Genomic DNA, 13,868 nt, shown 5'->3' with positions numbered 1-13,868 from the left:
CCACAGATTTGAGACAACCAGGAGTGCCGCCAGGACAGTCATGCAGCTGATGCGACCAGGCACACAAGGCTCAGCAACACAGGTGATTTGGGCAGCTACAGTATGGGAGAATGTTCATAAGCTAAAATATAAACCATTAGAGAGAACGCTGCGGCAGGGGTTCTTCATCCGCCAGGTATCCCAGCCTTGCCCCTGCTTCTGTACAAGCCACTGCGCAGGATGGCAGGGGACAAACAGACAGCAGTTGACCAGCAAGTAATGCAGAGTCCGGAGGCTGGGCTAGCTCAGCTTAGCGACAGCAGCTGGGCTGCACCAATTGTGATGGTGAAAAAGAAGGACCAGAGCCCCCGACTGGTCATGGCTTATAGGCCCCTAAATGAGTACACCATTAAAGATGCTTATCGCCTGCCACGCATCAAAGACAGCCTGGACACACTGTCCACTGCCAAGTACCTCAGGACACTAGACTTAACATCAGGATAACAGCAGCTGAAAATGACTCCTGGACCCCACAAAGCAGCTGCATTTTGTACCTGGAAGGGATTGTTCGAGTGGAACAAGAACCTTTTTGGAGTGTGCAACGTACCACGACCTAGTGATCCAGACTACCATCATAACCTCTCCAGTGCACCCTCTAGTGAGGGTAGTGGGGTCCAACAGTACCCATGGGGGTAGCCTAGTGTCAGAACCAGAGTGTTTCCTAGTGGGGATGGTGGACTCTTGTGTTGGCAGTAGCAACGATGGCTTGACTCACCCAAGTATCCACCTGCTGAATGAGTCACTCCACACCAATCTGTTCAGTGGCTGGACCTCAAAACAGCTTTTGCCTGCCCAAAAGGCTGATGCAGACATAGCCCCAGTGTAGGGATGGGTGGAGCGCTTTTAGCCCCACCACCAAAGCCTACTGGGTGCACTGGAAAGACTGTATTTATAAGATCGAGTACTGGTGAGAAAGCTTTAATGTACTGAAGGCAAAGTTTTATATTCCCAGATCCTAGTGCCCCACACATACCACCACTCAGTGATACAGCAGATGCATGATGGCCCAGTGGGTGGCCACTTTGGAGCAGAAAGACTGGCACACCGGAAGAACAGGTACTACCGGTATAACATGAGAGATGATGTGACTCTATGGTGCCGCACTTGCACCAGTTGTGCAAAACCATTTCATACTGGTGGTACATGTCTGTTTTCGCAAATGGGTGGAGGCCTATCCAGTTCACAACAATCAAGCATCCACAGCGGCAAAAAGATTGGCTTAGAGTGTGTGTGTAGGTTTGGGGCTCCTCAATCACTGCAAAGCAACCAGGACACCAGCTTTGAGTCAGCTGTTTTCCAGAGGATGTGTGAACTGTTGGGAATTGAAAAAAATATACACCACCCCATTTCACCTACAGTCTGACGGCAAGGTGGAATGCTACCCTCCAGAAAACATTAGCCACTACTGTGGAGCACTGCCACTGGGATGGGGATATAATTCAGTTCGATCCAATTTTATTTATAAAGTGCCAAATCACAACAAACAGTCGTGTCAAGGCGCTTAATGATTCCCTACGCTGTCCTGGCTTATCAGACAACCAGACAGCTCCACAGGGCTGACTCCTAACACGGCAAGAGATAACCGAGCGTATCAACCTAGTCACTGGTTTTCTGTCACCTGATGATACCCACACCAATACTCTGAAACAGTATGTGATGCAGCTCAGGGAAAGGCTGGAGCTCTCCCACCAGCTGGAACATCTGTCGAGCATGCTAAGAGACAGTTTAACAAGAACATCTGCCAAATGCAGCATCAAGTTGGTGCTGCAGTGTGGCATCTGATTAAAAGGGACCAAAAGAGTGAGACACAAAGTCCGCAAGTTCCTACCTCCCTACGAGGGTCCTTTCTTCATAGTAGGCCTGCTGGATGATCTGATCTACTGCATTAAAAAGGCACCAAGAACAAAGGCTAAAGTGACCCATCATGACAGGCTCAAACATTATTACTCCAGGACTCTGCTGGACAACAGCTAGGTCTTCCAGAACTCCAGACAACACCTGCTGAGGTGCCTCCCTCAACACCTGAGGAGAATGACCCTGACAGTGACCTCGGTCCCCTCGCCCTGTGGGACCCACTCATTGGGAGCCGATTGTCCTACAAGATGGCAGTAGGCATCCGGCCAGCCCTGTTCAGCCTCAAGTGAATGAGGCTGGTGGTCAGCGCACAACCGCGAGACCAGGCCACCCTCCTCTAATGGGCTCGACACACGGGGAGTGACAAACGACAGCGACGAATGGGTCGCATCGCCACTGGGGTGAAACCGAACACACGGGACGCGACAGCGACGGCAGCTTTGCGAATCGCGCTCTTACGTCACTCGTCTCCAAGAAATGTGATTGGTAATGAAACTGGAGGGCTTTAGACATTTTAAAAGCAGTCCGTTTCAGACACGGCAATAAAGATGGGGAGTCTGAAGATTTTATTGGAACTGACAGAAATCTTGCTGTTAAGTCTCCTCTACAAAAGAAAAAGACAACCTTGGGTTCATCCTATATTAGCACAAAAGTCCTCTTTATCCGTCTGTTTAACGTTAGTCTTGCACCAACACGTTCTCATACGGCTGCCTTTTATGTGTAACTCGATAATCACTGCGTGAAGTGTCAGATAATATAGGAAAGTCAAACACAGCTAAAACGATGCTTTCCTTCGTGCTGAAAGTGGTTGCAGACTGCGGCGTGTAGCATACTCTCCGCTCATTGGTCAGTCAATGAAACTCTTGCTGATTGGTTTAGTGCCACGCGACAGCGACAAAAGTAGAACATTTTCCAACTTTGTTGTGTCGCGTCACCTGGTCGCGTGTGCACGTCTATGTGTACGAGCTCGAAATTTCACATGCACGAATGTCGCCGGTCGCTTAGCTGGAGGAGGGCAAGCGATTGTCGCCTCATCGCACAAGCTCCATAGGAAATGAATGGAGAGCGAGCGACGTCGCTCCCCGTGTGTCGAGCCCCTAAGCTTCACACGCAGTGAATGCAGAGGGCACTAGACCGGTTTAGTGACTGGGTTAGCCATTGGGGCTAATAAGCATGAAACAAGTCAGGGTGTAGGTGGATTGCTGCCCTGCTCAGTCAAAAAAAAAAAAAAAAAGGTGTTCAAAGTTTGTGTTACTAAAAATGTTAAACATGTTGTAAATTGAACTTTTATGTGAGGACTATATGTGTACTGTTCCATGATTATATGGGCTTGCTTAGTTTGCTGTTACTGTTGGTGATTAGCAAATACTGTAGACATTAATGGGCTGCAGACTATTGGTTCATACCAGTAAAGTGAGAATGAAAGGTTGAGTGACGGGCATGAGTCAGGTTACACAGCCTCAGGGCAGTCGCCCTATGTGGGTACCATATCCCTTAGGCTGCCCCACTGGATAAATATGATTTCTTTATTATGGTAAGGAGCCACAGATCTGATGGACATAACAATTATTATTGTTTTTATTATTATTTCCACTGTACTGCTCACATCTGAGTTCCCCCAGACAGAAGTAGCAGCTGAGGCATAAATCTGGGTTGCACTTTTGGCATCAGTCATGTTAGTCAGATCCACAGCAAGGTCCACCTATTCAATTCGGTGTCACTGTCATAGAGCCAAGCAAGCGATCCAGCAAGGTCTGTAGGGGCCCTGATGGTAAAAATCCATCTGTAATCCATGTAACTCTTTTATTTTATAGATTATATGAAATAAAGAGCAGCCAGGATATGCTGTTAATCAGGCTCCTGTGGGGGCAAAAGGTCACTGCTGCAGCTTGATACTTTAAAAGTCATCAGTCAAATGTTAGCAGCATCTCTAAATCTAAGAGGCCACCCAGAGTAAAGTAAGAGGCTCTTTTCTGTTGTGTGTTCTTCTGTGATGTCTTAAAGATTTATGGCATTCCAGCAATATGCAGCAGAAAGTGCAGAAAATGGCCAAGCACTATGCTACTGTATATTGGGGCAGAACGCTAATTAGCCTACTCTACTTCTGATGGCCTATAAAAAGACAGCACGGCCTCTGGAGAGCTTTGTGTGACTTGTCTGTCATCTTTCTTTTCCTCTGCTCTGTGATGTAATCATGTAGACGGATCTGTTTATTTACTAGTTATACTTCCAGTGCTACATTAGGACTGGGTGATCATTTCAGTAATAATTTCTGTCTCCCAGCAATTATTAAAACAAGGTCGTCGGGATAAAGCGATTACTCTTTTGCATTCGTTTTCAATATTAAGTTCTCATTTTTCTTTCCTGCAAGATGAGCCTTTTCCTCTTCCTAAAAGGTCAAACGCACTCACTTGTGCAGCTCGAGCCACGACGACTAAAAGAGGCTTCAAGAGGCCTCGAGAACATCTATCTAGAGGAAAAAAGTTTAGGAAAAGATGAAAGGGTTAGTATGTGGAACTTGCCGGAGGCTGCCTTTTCCTGCCTTGCCTGATGAAAATGTGAATGAATGAATCATCATTCTGTTTGTCAGCAGAAACAGGTTAGACATGGAAAACTTCTGAACAAGTTCAGTTTATTGTATGGGCAAGAAATAAGGCTCCCACTGACTGAGTAATTTGAGAAATTGTGGTTTAGGGAGTCAGATACTACTTTGAGACATCTGTTCACCACCAATGGCTTAAATTGGATATTTGAAAACATGGAATAAATTCAGTCCTTTGAAGTGTTTTCAAAAACAGTTTTCTGACATGCACATATTCAATTTTCACTCAGTATTTGTTAAGGGTACCTTCAAAATCAATGTGCATGTGGCACTGTGTTTCTCTCTGATAATGACAGTAGCTACTCGGTAACAATAGGGTAGCTGATACATGCACTCTGTGACTCATATACGACTGTAAGTCCCACTAGCACCCACTCCTGTCAGCTGTCATTGCAAACAGTGATTATAATGACTTGGTTTACAACACTGGACATGAAAGTCTTTCTTTGTTATCTTTGTTGTTTTAGAGCGTGCCCAGCAGTGAGACTGAAGCTATAGAATATGCCACAGAACTGTCAAATTATTCAGAGTTTTTATTCCCATGCATTTCCAGTAATCTTGGAAACTTTGTACTTGACGTTAGTATAGTGAAGGTAAGGTCAGGGAAACCACAGTCAGCACAGCTGGATACTCTGGAGAAGACATATCCATCACAAATTTAATTGCAATTTTCTTACTGGAACTGAAAGGGTATCATCAGCTCTGTTTGGGTACACCTGGATCTTCCAAAACAAACAGTACTTTTTTTAAAAAAAATGATGGCAATGAATAGGACATTTAATGGAAGATCAGCAAGGTCCGTCCATCTATTTCCTTCCAGTCGTTCAGTTCAGGAACGTGGTAGGTTTAGAACCCATCCCATGTGGTAAGAGGTGGGATATAGGGTTTAATATTTTTCCCGAAAATGACATGAATCAAATCCCGGGAAATGACGAGCCATTTCCCGGGAATCCCGGGAAAAAGTTTATTTATTTTTTTATTTTAATTAGGCCTTCTGTAGCCTGTGTCGGCCTTAACCTATTGTGATATTGTAGAGGTAGCTTTCCAGCTATGTCCTGTTATGCCCAGTAGGGGGTAACGTCGGCTTGATTAATGCAATAAAACCTACATCTCGACATTCGAGTGCTCGAGCTATGCGGTGTTGTATCGTTCCTCAACACTCCCTTAACAAATATAATTCGAATATTCCTCCATTGTACATGGAATTATACCAAGATATTTTACAATTGCTGGTGCAAAACAATACGGTTCATCTCCACAGCATTGATAAAGGCTCAGCCACGCTGTCGTGGCGACATCTGTTACAATATATCTACACCAGTGGAACGCTGTAATAGTCATTGAAAAGTTAAATACCGTACTACACTATAATATGGCATAACACAGGGCCTTGAGTAATGCACTACGACTTGGTCATTGCCATTCTGGCAACAGCAAATTTATAACACCGTGTCTGAGGGTTAAAGTAGGTTCGCTGTGAATCGTCTTTTGAAAAACTGGCCAATCCTTATAGCCTATAAAATATACATTTTACTCAACTCAATTTTAAAAGCGAAATATGTTAAAGCAATCTATTTCATGATAATTTCTTCACCCATTAGGCCCGTATCCTAATTCATGATTGTTAGTAAGCGGCTGCAAACGAGGAAAAGAAACACTCGAAGTTAAACAGATATTTCTTTATTGTTCAGGGCAGGCATATTTTATAGGCTATATAATGCAATATAACAATATATAATAATATGAAATTATATAATACAAAATACCTTAGGGTAAACACATTGCCTACGATTTCAACAAATTAAAGAGGAAAAAAGTACAACTGTGTAATACCTCTATTAAAACGCTTGAGATGAAGGCTGAAGCCTTAAACGGAGGCTGAACGTGCCTGAAATGAAGAGTAATGCTTTTCGCATTAAACGAACCCTTCTCTCAATATTTCCTTAAATTTAACTTTCTGAAGCTTTCTTTTCTTTCTGAAAGTCAAATCGACGCGCACGACTTTTTTCCCGGTTTCCCGTCTAACGTTTCCCGGGAAACGGGAAATGGTTCTGATCGCATTTCCCGGGAATCCCAGATCCCGGGATTAAACCCTAGTGGGATACACCCTGGAGAGGTCACCAGACTGTCACAGAGCTAACACATAGAGTTAAGCAGCCATTCACACCCACAGCCTGTGGTGTGTGAAGATGCAAATATAGTTAATTAACATTAATGACATTTTAGTATACAAACGGTACTGGCTGATGTATCACGATCTACATCTCATCCTATAGGCTGTGTGTAACGCTCCTTACAGTGGTTGCCATTGTACTTCACTATCAAAGAACTAATTGTCAAACACAGTTTAACAAAGAGTTGCCTCTGGCAGGAAAAGTTCTCCCCTATCAGTCTCATAGAATCTGAGATATATATTTTTTAAGGTTTTAGACACCGATTCAGTGGCATCACTAGTAGGTATATCTCTAGTTTTGCTGAAACTTTTTGTAAAATTTTCAGTTAAGATTTTTGGTGCTCCTTCTCCTTGTACTATAGTCACAGCATAGCCAGTATCCAAGTGTGATACTCAGCTGTAACCACTACCGAAAAATGTGGAGGACCGGTTACATGACTGAATCACAAATATGTAGTGACCAGTAACTGCTTGACACATTATGTAAAGATTGTGTGCTGCTCTTCACTATGGTACTACTCTCTGCTCTCTGCAGTAGATTTCCAGAGTTTTGGATATTTTTTTTTGTTCTGTTCGTACTCCTACTGTTGCACAGACAGTGCGCCATTTAGGACACAGTTTTATGATAATGGCCCAGATGGCTGTAGATGGCTGTAACTGTGCAGTGAATAGAATGCATTCACACCATACAGTCCAACACTGAAAGAGACTACAGTTGATAAAAAAGACTGCTGACCTCCAGGATAGCAGCATGACAGACAGAACATTTGCACAATGAGCTTTTTTTTCCTTTCTTTTTTTTTTTATTAACAATTTCACTTAAACTTCTGCTGTGAGTGTGTTGATGTTGATCACATTACACTTATTGTGTGGACCAGGCAAAGTGGAAGGGCCAAGGAGCCACTGAGGATTCTGAAATGAGTCTGGCACCTGTGATATGGACAGAACTGATGAAAACGAAGCTGTGTGTGTGTGTGTGTGTGTGTGTGTGTGTGTGTGTGTGTGTGTGTGTGTGTGTGTCTTCAGTAGTACAGCTGGGTCATATATAATCTAAGGACTGGGGGGGGCCAATGTGCATGGCAGGCACGCTGGGAAACTTTTAATTGGGATTTGGGCTGTCCCACTTAAATTACCCCACTCCCTGGAAATAACCCACAAAAAAGCCCGGCAGACACAGGGTAGATTGTAGATTTTGTGTGGGTGATCTGCAGCATGGGTGCAGTAGGTAGCACCATCACAGCATGAAGGTTACTGTTTCAAACCTGCTGGCCAGCTGGGGCCTCTCTGTGTGGAGTTTGCACGCTCTGATGTTGGTGATTCTAAAGTGGACAGAGGTGTAAATGTGAGCATGAGTGGTTGTCACCTCTCTGTGTTATCTGTGTGATAGTCTGGTGATCTGTACATGTTGTACCCAGCTTCCTGCCCTGTGACAGCTGGGATAGGCAGCCCTGAATTGTATACACAGCAAAGAAAATGGTTGAATAATGATTTCTTTCTGGTGCTGATGCTGGTTGTGGTCAGATAAAAAGAACTGACCATCTGTTTGGTCGAATGCATTTACACTGAACGTCATGCTAATGAGAGCTGAAATGAGTGCACAGGTGTGCACAGGTGCTTCACAGTTGATCATCAGTTTTTTTTAAGTTCAATTTTCATTTGTTTTCTAGACAAATGTGGCTTTTATGATCAAAGTTATTTTTTTTATTGCTTGTGAGAAATAAAGAAGTTCTAAGTAATTTGTTTGTTTTAGTCACATAAATCATTATTTGATCCAGAAATAACTATTTCTTATATGTAAATTCTCAGAAGCATGGTTTCTTTATTGCAATATGAACCCAACCGTGGACTTTTGTGTCATTACACTCCTATTTAGGTTGTGTTTTTTGTTATGATCTCTTTGTGAACATGTGTGGCTTATAGTGCAATAAGCTTTGAATGATCAGTAAGGCTAGAAAGTGAAAGAAAGTCACCACACACCACTGACATACAAATCCCTTTATTTGTCCCACAATGAGGAAATTTGGCGTTGGTTAGAAAGTTGTTGTGATCTCATGACCGTTACTCGTACCTTTGAAGAAACTTAAAACAATCTTTCAATAGATTGAAAATCTCTGAAAGGGTCATAAAAGAGCTAGCTGTACTTGTGCTGACTTTGTTCTTTGCTCTCAGTAGACCTTCAGTTTTTAAGGTGTAACCCATATTTGCTTAAGGATACAGACTGTTAATTGCAGTAGTTGTGTAGTACAATGGATGTGCAATGTATGAAGAGGGACAGCTTTACAAAAGGCAATCTGTGTGCTAGGAAGTGTTAAGCTACAAGCTCACAGAGAACGTGTGCCTTCATAGAAAGCTTTCTGTATGGGTGTGCCCCATGATGACTTATTGTCTATGGCAACTTCCAAAGGTTAACCTTCTTCCAGGTGCCTTACCACACTTTATTACTTTATTATTACAAGTTTATTACTTTCAGTCTAATCAAAGTAACCGGAAGTAAGGGTGGCCAAGAGGCTGTTCAAGGACGGTAGACTGACTTCCTGTCCACACCTCTTGGACATCCATAATATCTGAAATGAAACAAAATCAAATCTGCAGCCATGTGTAACTCCTGATCTAGCTTTGAGTTTTGGTGCAATAAAATTCAAGCTTTTTTCAGCGCTGAAGGAAGATTGTTAATGGAAGTTGTGTATGTGAGTGGCCCCATAATAGCCTCCATCAAGGTGCACCATTTGCCGCCTGTCCTGTACCTGTACACCTACAAAGAAGTAGAAAGAGAAAGAACCTAACACTGTTCTCGTGATTTTCTTCTGCTCTATTTCCACAAGCCAGTGATTCTGTCATTAACCATCTGAGGCAGTGGATGCCAAAACTTTCCCATACACATGTTGAAAATCTTTATTTGAATCAGAATTGGTTATTTTAGGTCAGCTATTGGATTCAGAAAATTGTTTGTCTTCTTCTTATCTTCTTTCGGCTGGTTTCTTTAGGGGCCACCACGGTGGATCATCTGCCTCCATCTCACCCTGTCTCAGCATCCCTGTCACACCAACCCTCTGCACTTAACTTCCTCTGTGGTCTTCCTCTTTTCCTCCTGCCTGGCAGCTCCAGTGTTCCTCTGCACATGGCCAAACCATCTCAGCCTTGCCTCTCCAAAGCACTCGACCTGAGCTGTCCCTCTGTTGCACTCATTTCTGTCCACAAGCCAGTGTTCTCCTAGTGCCGCTCCCGGGATTGAAACCAGCATGTGGAAAATTGTTTATCTCTGTGTCATTTATTCAAATTTCATATTTATTCATTAATGGAAATGCGTTGTATATAGGTGGGGAATTTCCTGTAGACAAATTAAAATTTCTGCACAATAAACTAATTTACTACTGCAGTTAATAAAGACTAACACAGGCTAACTGATCATCACTTCCACTGAAATGCATTCAAGTCAGTCAGTAGCTCTTTAAGGCCTGGTGACAGTAAGGACAATGAGCTATGGGCTCTGAGTATGTTGCCTGAGCGTGAGCATACCAGAGCACTGACAGGCTTTCTCAGCCTGGAAGTAGGGACACTGAAAGGGGCTTATTTGCATGATAAGAGCTGCTCAGGCCAATAGGCTGACTGGACAGAGGAAATATCGTGATTCAACAGGAAGTGACGTGTCAGGTTACACTCTCCGCCCTCTTTTTCCACAGCAAAGACAGAGAGATCAAGGGAGAAACAGGGGACGAGGAGGGTACAAGTAAATGAGACAGGCGGCAGTCTCATTCTTGCTGTGTGAGATCACAGAGTGGCATTATGTGTGGAGATCTGCCTGACTGTCGAAAACAAGGCTGAGCGAGACAAAAGGAAAGATACGGAGAAGAAAAAAGAGGGAGGGTGGGGAGAAGGACATAGGAAGGAAGGAGGGTGAAGGAGGGGACTTTGTGGAGTTTGGAGATCTTTTGGATCTTGTTGGAAAGAGTCTCGCAAGGGCTGAGCTAAAGCCCTGCCTCGGAGTTAGCACAGCTGCCTCACTCGGGACAAAATGAACTATCTGGTGAGTGTGTATGATGTAAAATCACAGCCCAGACAGCATGCTGGCTCTTCACAGTAAGGATTGTTTCTGGTGTCTGTCTCACTCCTTTATCTCGAGTGTTTTTGCAGCGCATGCTGTACCCAACTGTGAATGCACTGAAGGGGGAGACAGACTGGGTTTAACATTTCCTCTGTGGATCCTTACTGTTGGCTCTCAGCAGGGTGTGTGTGTGTGTGTGTGTGTGTGTGTGTGTGTGTGTAAACAGCAACATTTCAGGCATGCCATTGAATATAAAAAACTTGTAAGTTATGTGCTTTAAGAAAAAAATATCCAAAGTATTTAAAATGTGACAACTTTAAGTTGTATTTCTGAAGAAGTCACTTGATACACAGCTTATGTTTCTTTTAAGCTTTCTTCCTTGAATGCATTACTGCACAGTCAGAGCACACAGGGACTCCATGTTCATTTCTTTCCTTTTCACTTCATACAGAAAGCACAGGCTTATGTTCAGACAGAAGAGCCAGTGGACCTAGAAGGAGAATCGGGGGTTTATGACTCTGAAAAGAAAGAAGAAAAAGTAAAAAGGGTTCGAGAGAGATGTGGTCTGTTGTTCTGCTTACTCAGAGGAAAGTGGAGAGGAATTAAAGTTTTATGGCCAACTGACAGACGCAGGCGATCACTTGGTTGAGTTAAATTAGCAGAAACAGAGGCAGAACAGGATGCCGTGCTGATACCAAACATGACAAAGATTTAGCTTAAACAACAGGGACCTGATGACTGGAGAAACAGAATAATGGTTTAGTAAGGAGGGGAGAAAATATGTCTGATAGAAAGAAAAAGACTGGCTGGTCCTTCCTTGCTATTGTTTGAGGGGCTTCTGAATGTTGGCTCAACACTTACTGTGTGTGTGTGTGTGTGTGTGTGTGTGTGTGTGTGTGTGTGTGTGTGTGTGTGTGTGTGTGTGTGTGTGTGTGTGTGTGTGTGTGTGTGTGTGTGTGTGTGTGTGTGTGTGTGAGAGAGAGTTTGAAGTAACTACACAGTAAGGAATGTAGCACACAGTTAAATACTGCAGAGCAGATTGCTGTTTGTAACGAGTAATTACCTGACAGTAATTAGTGTGTAATCAATATAAAATAAGATTCCAGTGTTGTGGGACTTAGATGTAGGTCTGCACAAGTCTGACCAGTTACTTTTCTGTGTTTTATAGATGGATAAAATATCTTTTTAATCAGCAAATTAAATTTTATCATTCCTTCTACTTTACATTGTTCTGTTTATGCCACCAAAGGACCACTAACATGATGCATTAGCCATGTGGCAGTCAGTATGCCAACAACTCCAACCACAAAAAGATCTAAGTTATATATATATATATATATATATATATATATATATATATATATATATATATATATATATATATATATATAGTGAAGGATGTAGTTGGTGTGGCAGTGGAGGATTCTGCGACAGGGTGAGATGGAGGCAGATGATCTGCTGTGGTGACCCCTAAAGGAAGCAGCTGAAAGAAGAAATTTGATTGTTTTATTATGAAGATCTTGTCTTTTCTGTATACGTGTTTTAGCCAATATTTCATTCAAATTAAAATGTTATAGAGTGTGTCATTTTTAAGATCCTATAGTGGATTGTCACAGTGTGAGGTTGTTTTGTGGACCCCTGGAAGGATAGCTGGTGCATTGCTGACTGAAGTGGATCTGAATAAGCTAAACTAAACTTTCCTTTTGGCATTGCTGGAAGTACTCCATGTGGCTGATGCCAGAGAGCCTTCTGTATAAAGCAGGCAGGAGGAAGCACGTGTTTCACCCATTCGCTGGTGGTGATTTCACCACAATATTAGCTGCAATTTCTCAACATCCGCAGCAATCTCACATTTCACAGACTGTGAGAACACACTGTAAAGTGGGTGAGTGGACACAGCTATACTGATGGAGATTGCTGTCCCCCCCTCACCCCCATTAGCAAATATAAATATGGCAGTGCAGTGCAGGATGATGCAGAGATGCTACATTCATTATTATATCATTAAGAAGGTTCTGCATTCAAACCTCTGGGTCGGTTGGGGTTCTCTGTGGATTTTGCATGTTCCGCCTGTGTCTTTGTGGGTTCTCTTCAGGTTCTCTGGCTTCCACCCCCAGTCCAAATACATGCATGTTTGGCTAACTGGTGATTCAAAATTAACCCTAAGTGTGGAAGTGTGAATTTGTGGCTTAATATTTTTGACAGTTCAATGAGTGAAACAGCATTTCAGAAAAAGAATCAGCTCAGTAATTTAAGCTGGACACTGTACTCATCCAGATGTGTAACTGAGTCAAGACTACATTAAAATCTTTGTGTGTTTGTGGTAATGAAGGAACACATCACCCAGTGCAACACTGTGGGACAGTAATGCGTGGATGGTGCTGTATCGCACAAAAGAATAACACGTTTCAATATGTTATTCTTTCCAACTCCATTACAAACTTGATTTGTCTTTTTGCCTTGTTGTTTCATATTTGGGCAGTTTTTGCATATAGGTTATGGACCGAAATATAGATATAAAGATAACATGATTAATATTGAGATTTCCCAGGGATCCTCACTGTGTCAGCACATATTTCTTTGTCAGTGTATTCTGTCCTTACTGATTGAGTCATCCAGGCCTGACTTAGAGCAAGAATTTCCCTCTGTCTCCTACACGACACGTGACACACACTCACAGACACACCATCGCACTCTCAGAGCACAACTGACCTGAGCTGAGCTTAAAGTGGAGCATCAGAGGGATGGGGAGAATCCCAGTGCCAGATGCATAAGGATACATCATCTGTTGCTCATCAAACCTAGTAAAATGCCTCTAAAAACACAGCTATAAATGAACTGGAGCAGACCTGACACGTGTGGCGTTAATCTCACAATATGTAGTGTTGACTTTAGTAATTACCTGTAGGCAATGCATGCAGAAAAAATTACAGCGATGGACGCGTTTATGCACATGGCACAGTAAGAGTCAGAGTAAGAAAGCACCTTGAGGCGACTGTTTGTTGTGATTTGGCGCTATATAAATAAAATTGAATTGAATTGAGTATCAGGATCGGGGTGATAAATAATGTTTTGTGTTCTGCACACCTTGTAAGTCAGTTGTAACACACATATTTCATATTTATTCCTCTGGATAAATCTGGCAACAGTAACTAAAC

General features: G+C 42.8%; 1 protein-coding gene across 3 annotated transcripts in view; it reads left to right on the top strand.

Moving 5' to 3' along the window:
* bcar1 (BCAR1 scaffold protein, Cas family member) overlaps positions 1 to 13,868 on the top strand; it is a 55,917-nt gene that overhangs the window by 11,949 nt on the left and 30,100 nt on the right. For 2 of the 3 annotated variants that reach the window (XM_030731864.1, XM_030731866.1), the window contains exon 1: positions 10,347 to 10,692. The exons of the other annotated variant lie outside the window; for it this stretch is intronic. In XM_030731864.1, coding sequence (XP_030587724.1) covers positions 10,681 to 10,692 — 12 coding nt within the window. In that variant the 5' untranslated portion in view covers positions 10,347 to 10,680. Of the gene's footprint in view, positions 1 to 10,346; positions 10,693 to 13,868 lie in introns of those variants that run through there. 3 annotated transcript variants of the gene reach the window in all.

This window comes from Archocentrus centrarchus, chromosome 6, assembly GCF_007364275.1.
Source record: "Archocentrus centrarchus isolate MPI-CPG fArcCen1 chromosome 6, fArcCen1, whole genome shotgun sequence".
In the NCBI taxonomy this organism is placed as follows: domain Eukaryota; kingdom Metazoa; phylum Chordata; class Actinopteri; order Cichliformes; family Cichlidae; genus Archocentrus; species Archocentrus centrarchus.
The sequence above is the reverse complement of the archived record's forward strand: the minus strand, read 5'-3'. Positions and strand labels throughout refer to the sequence as shown.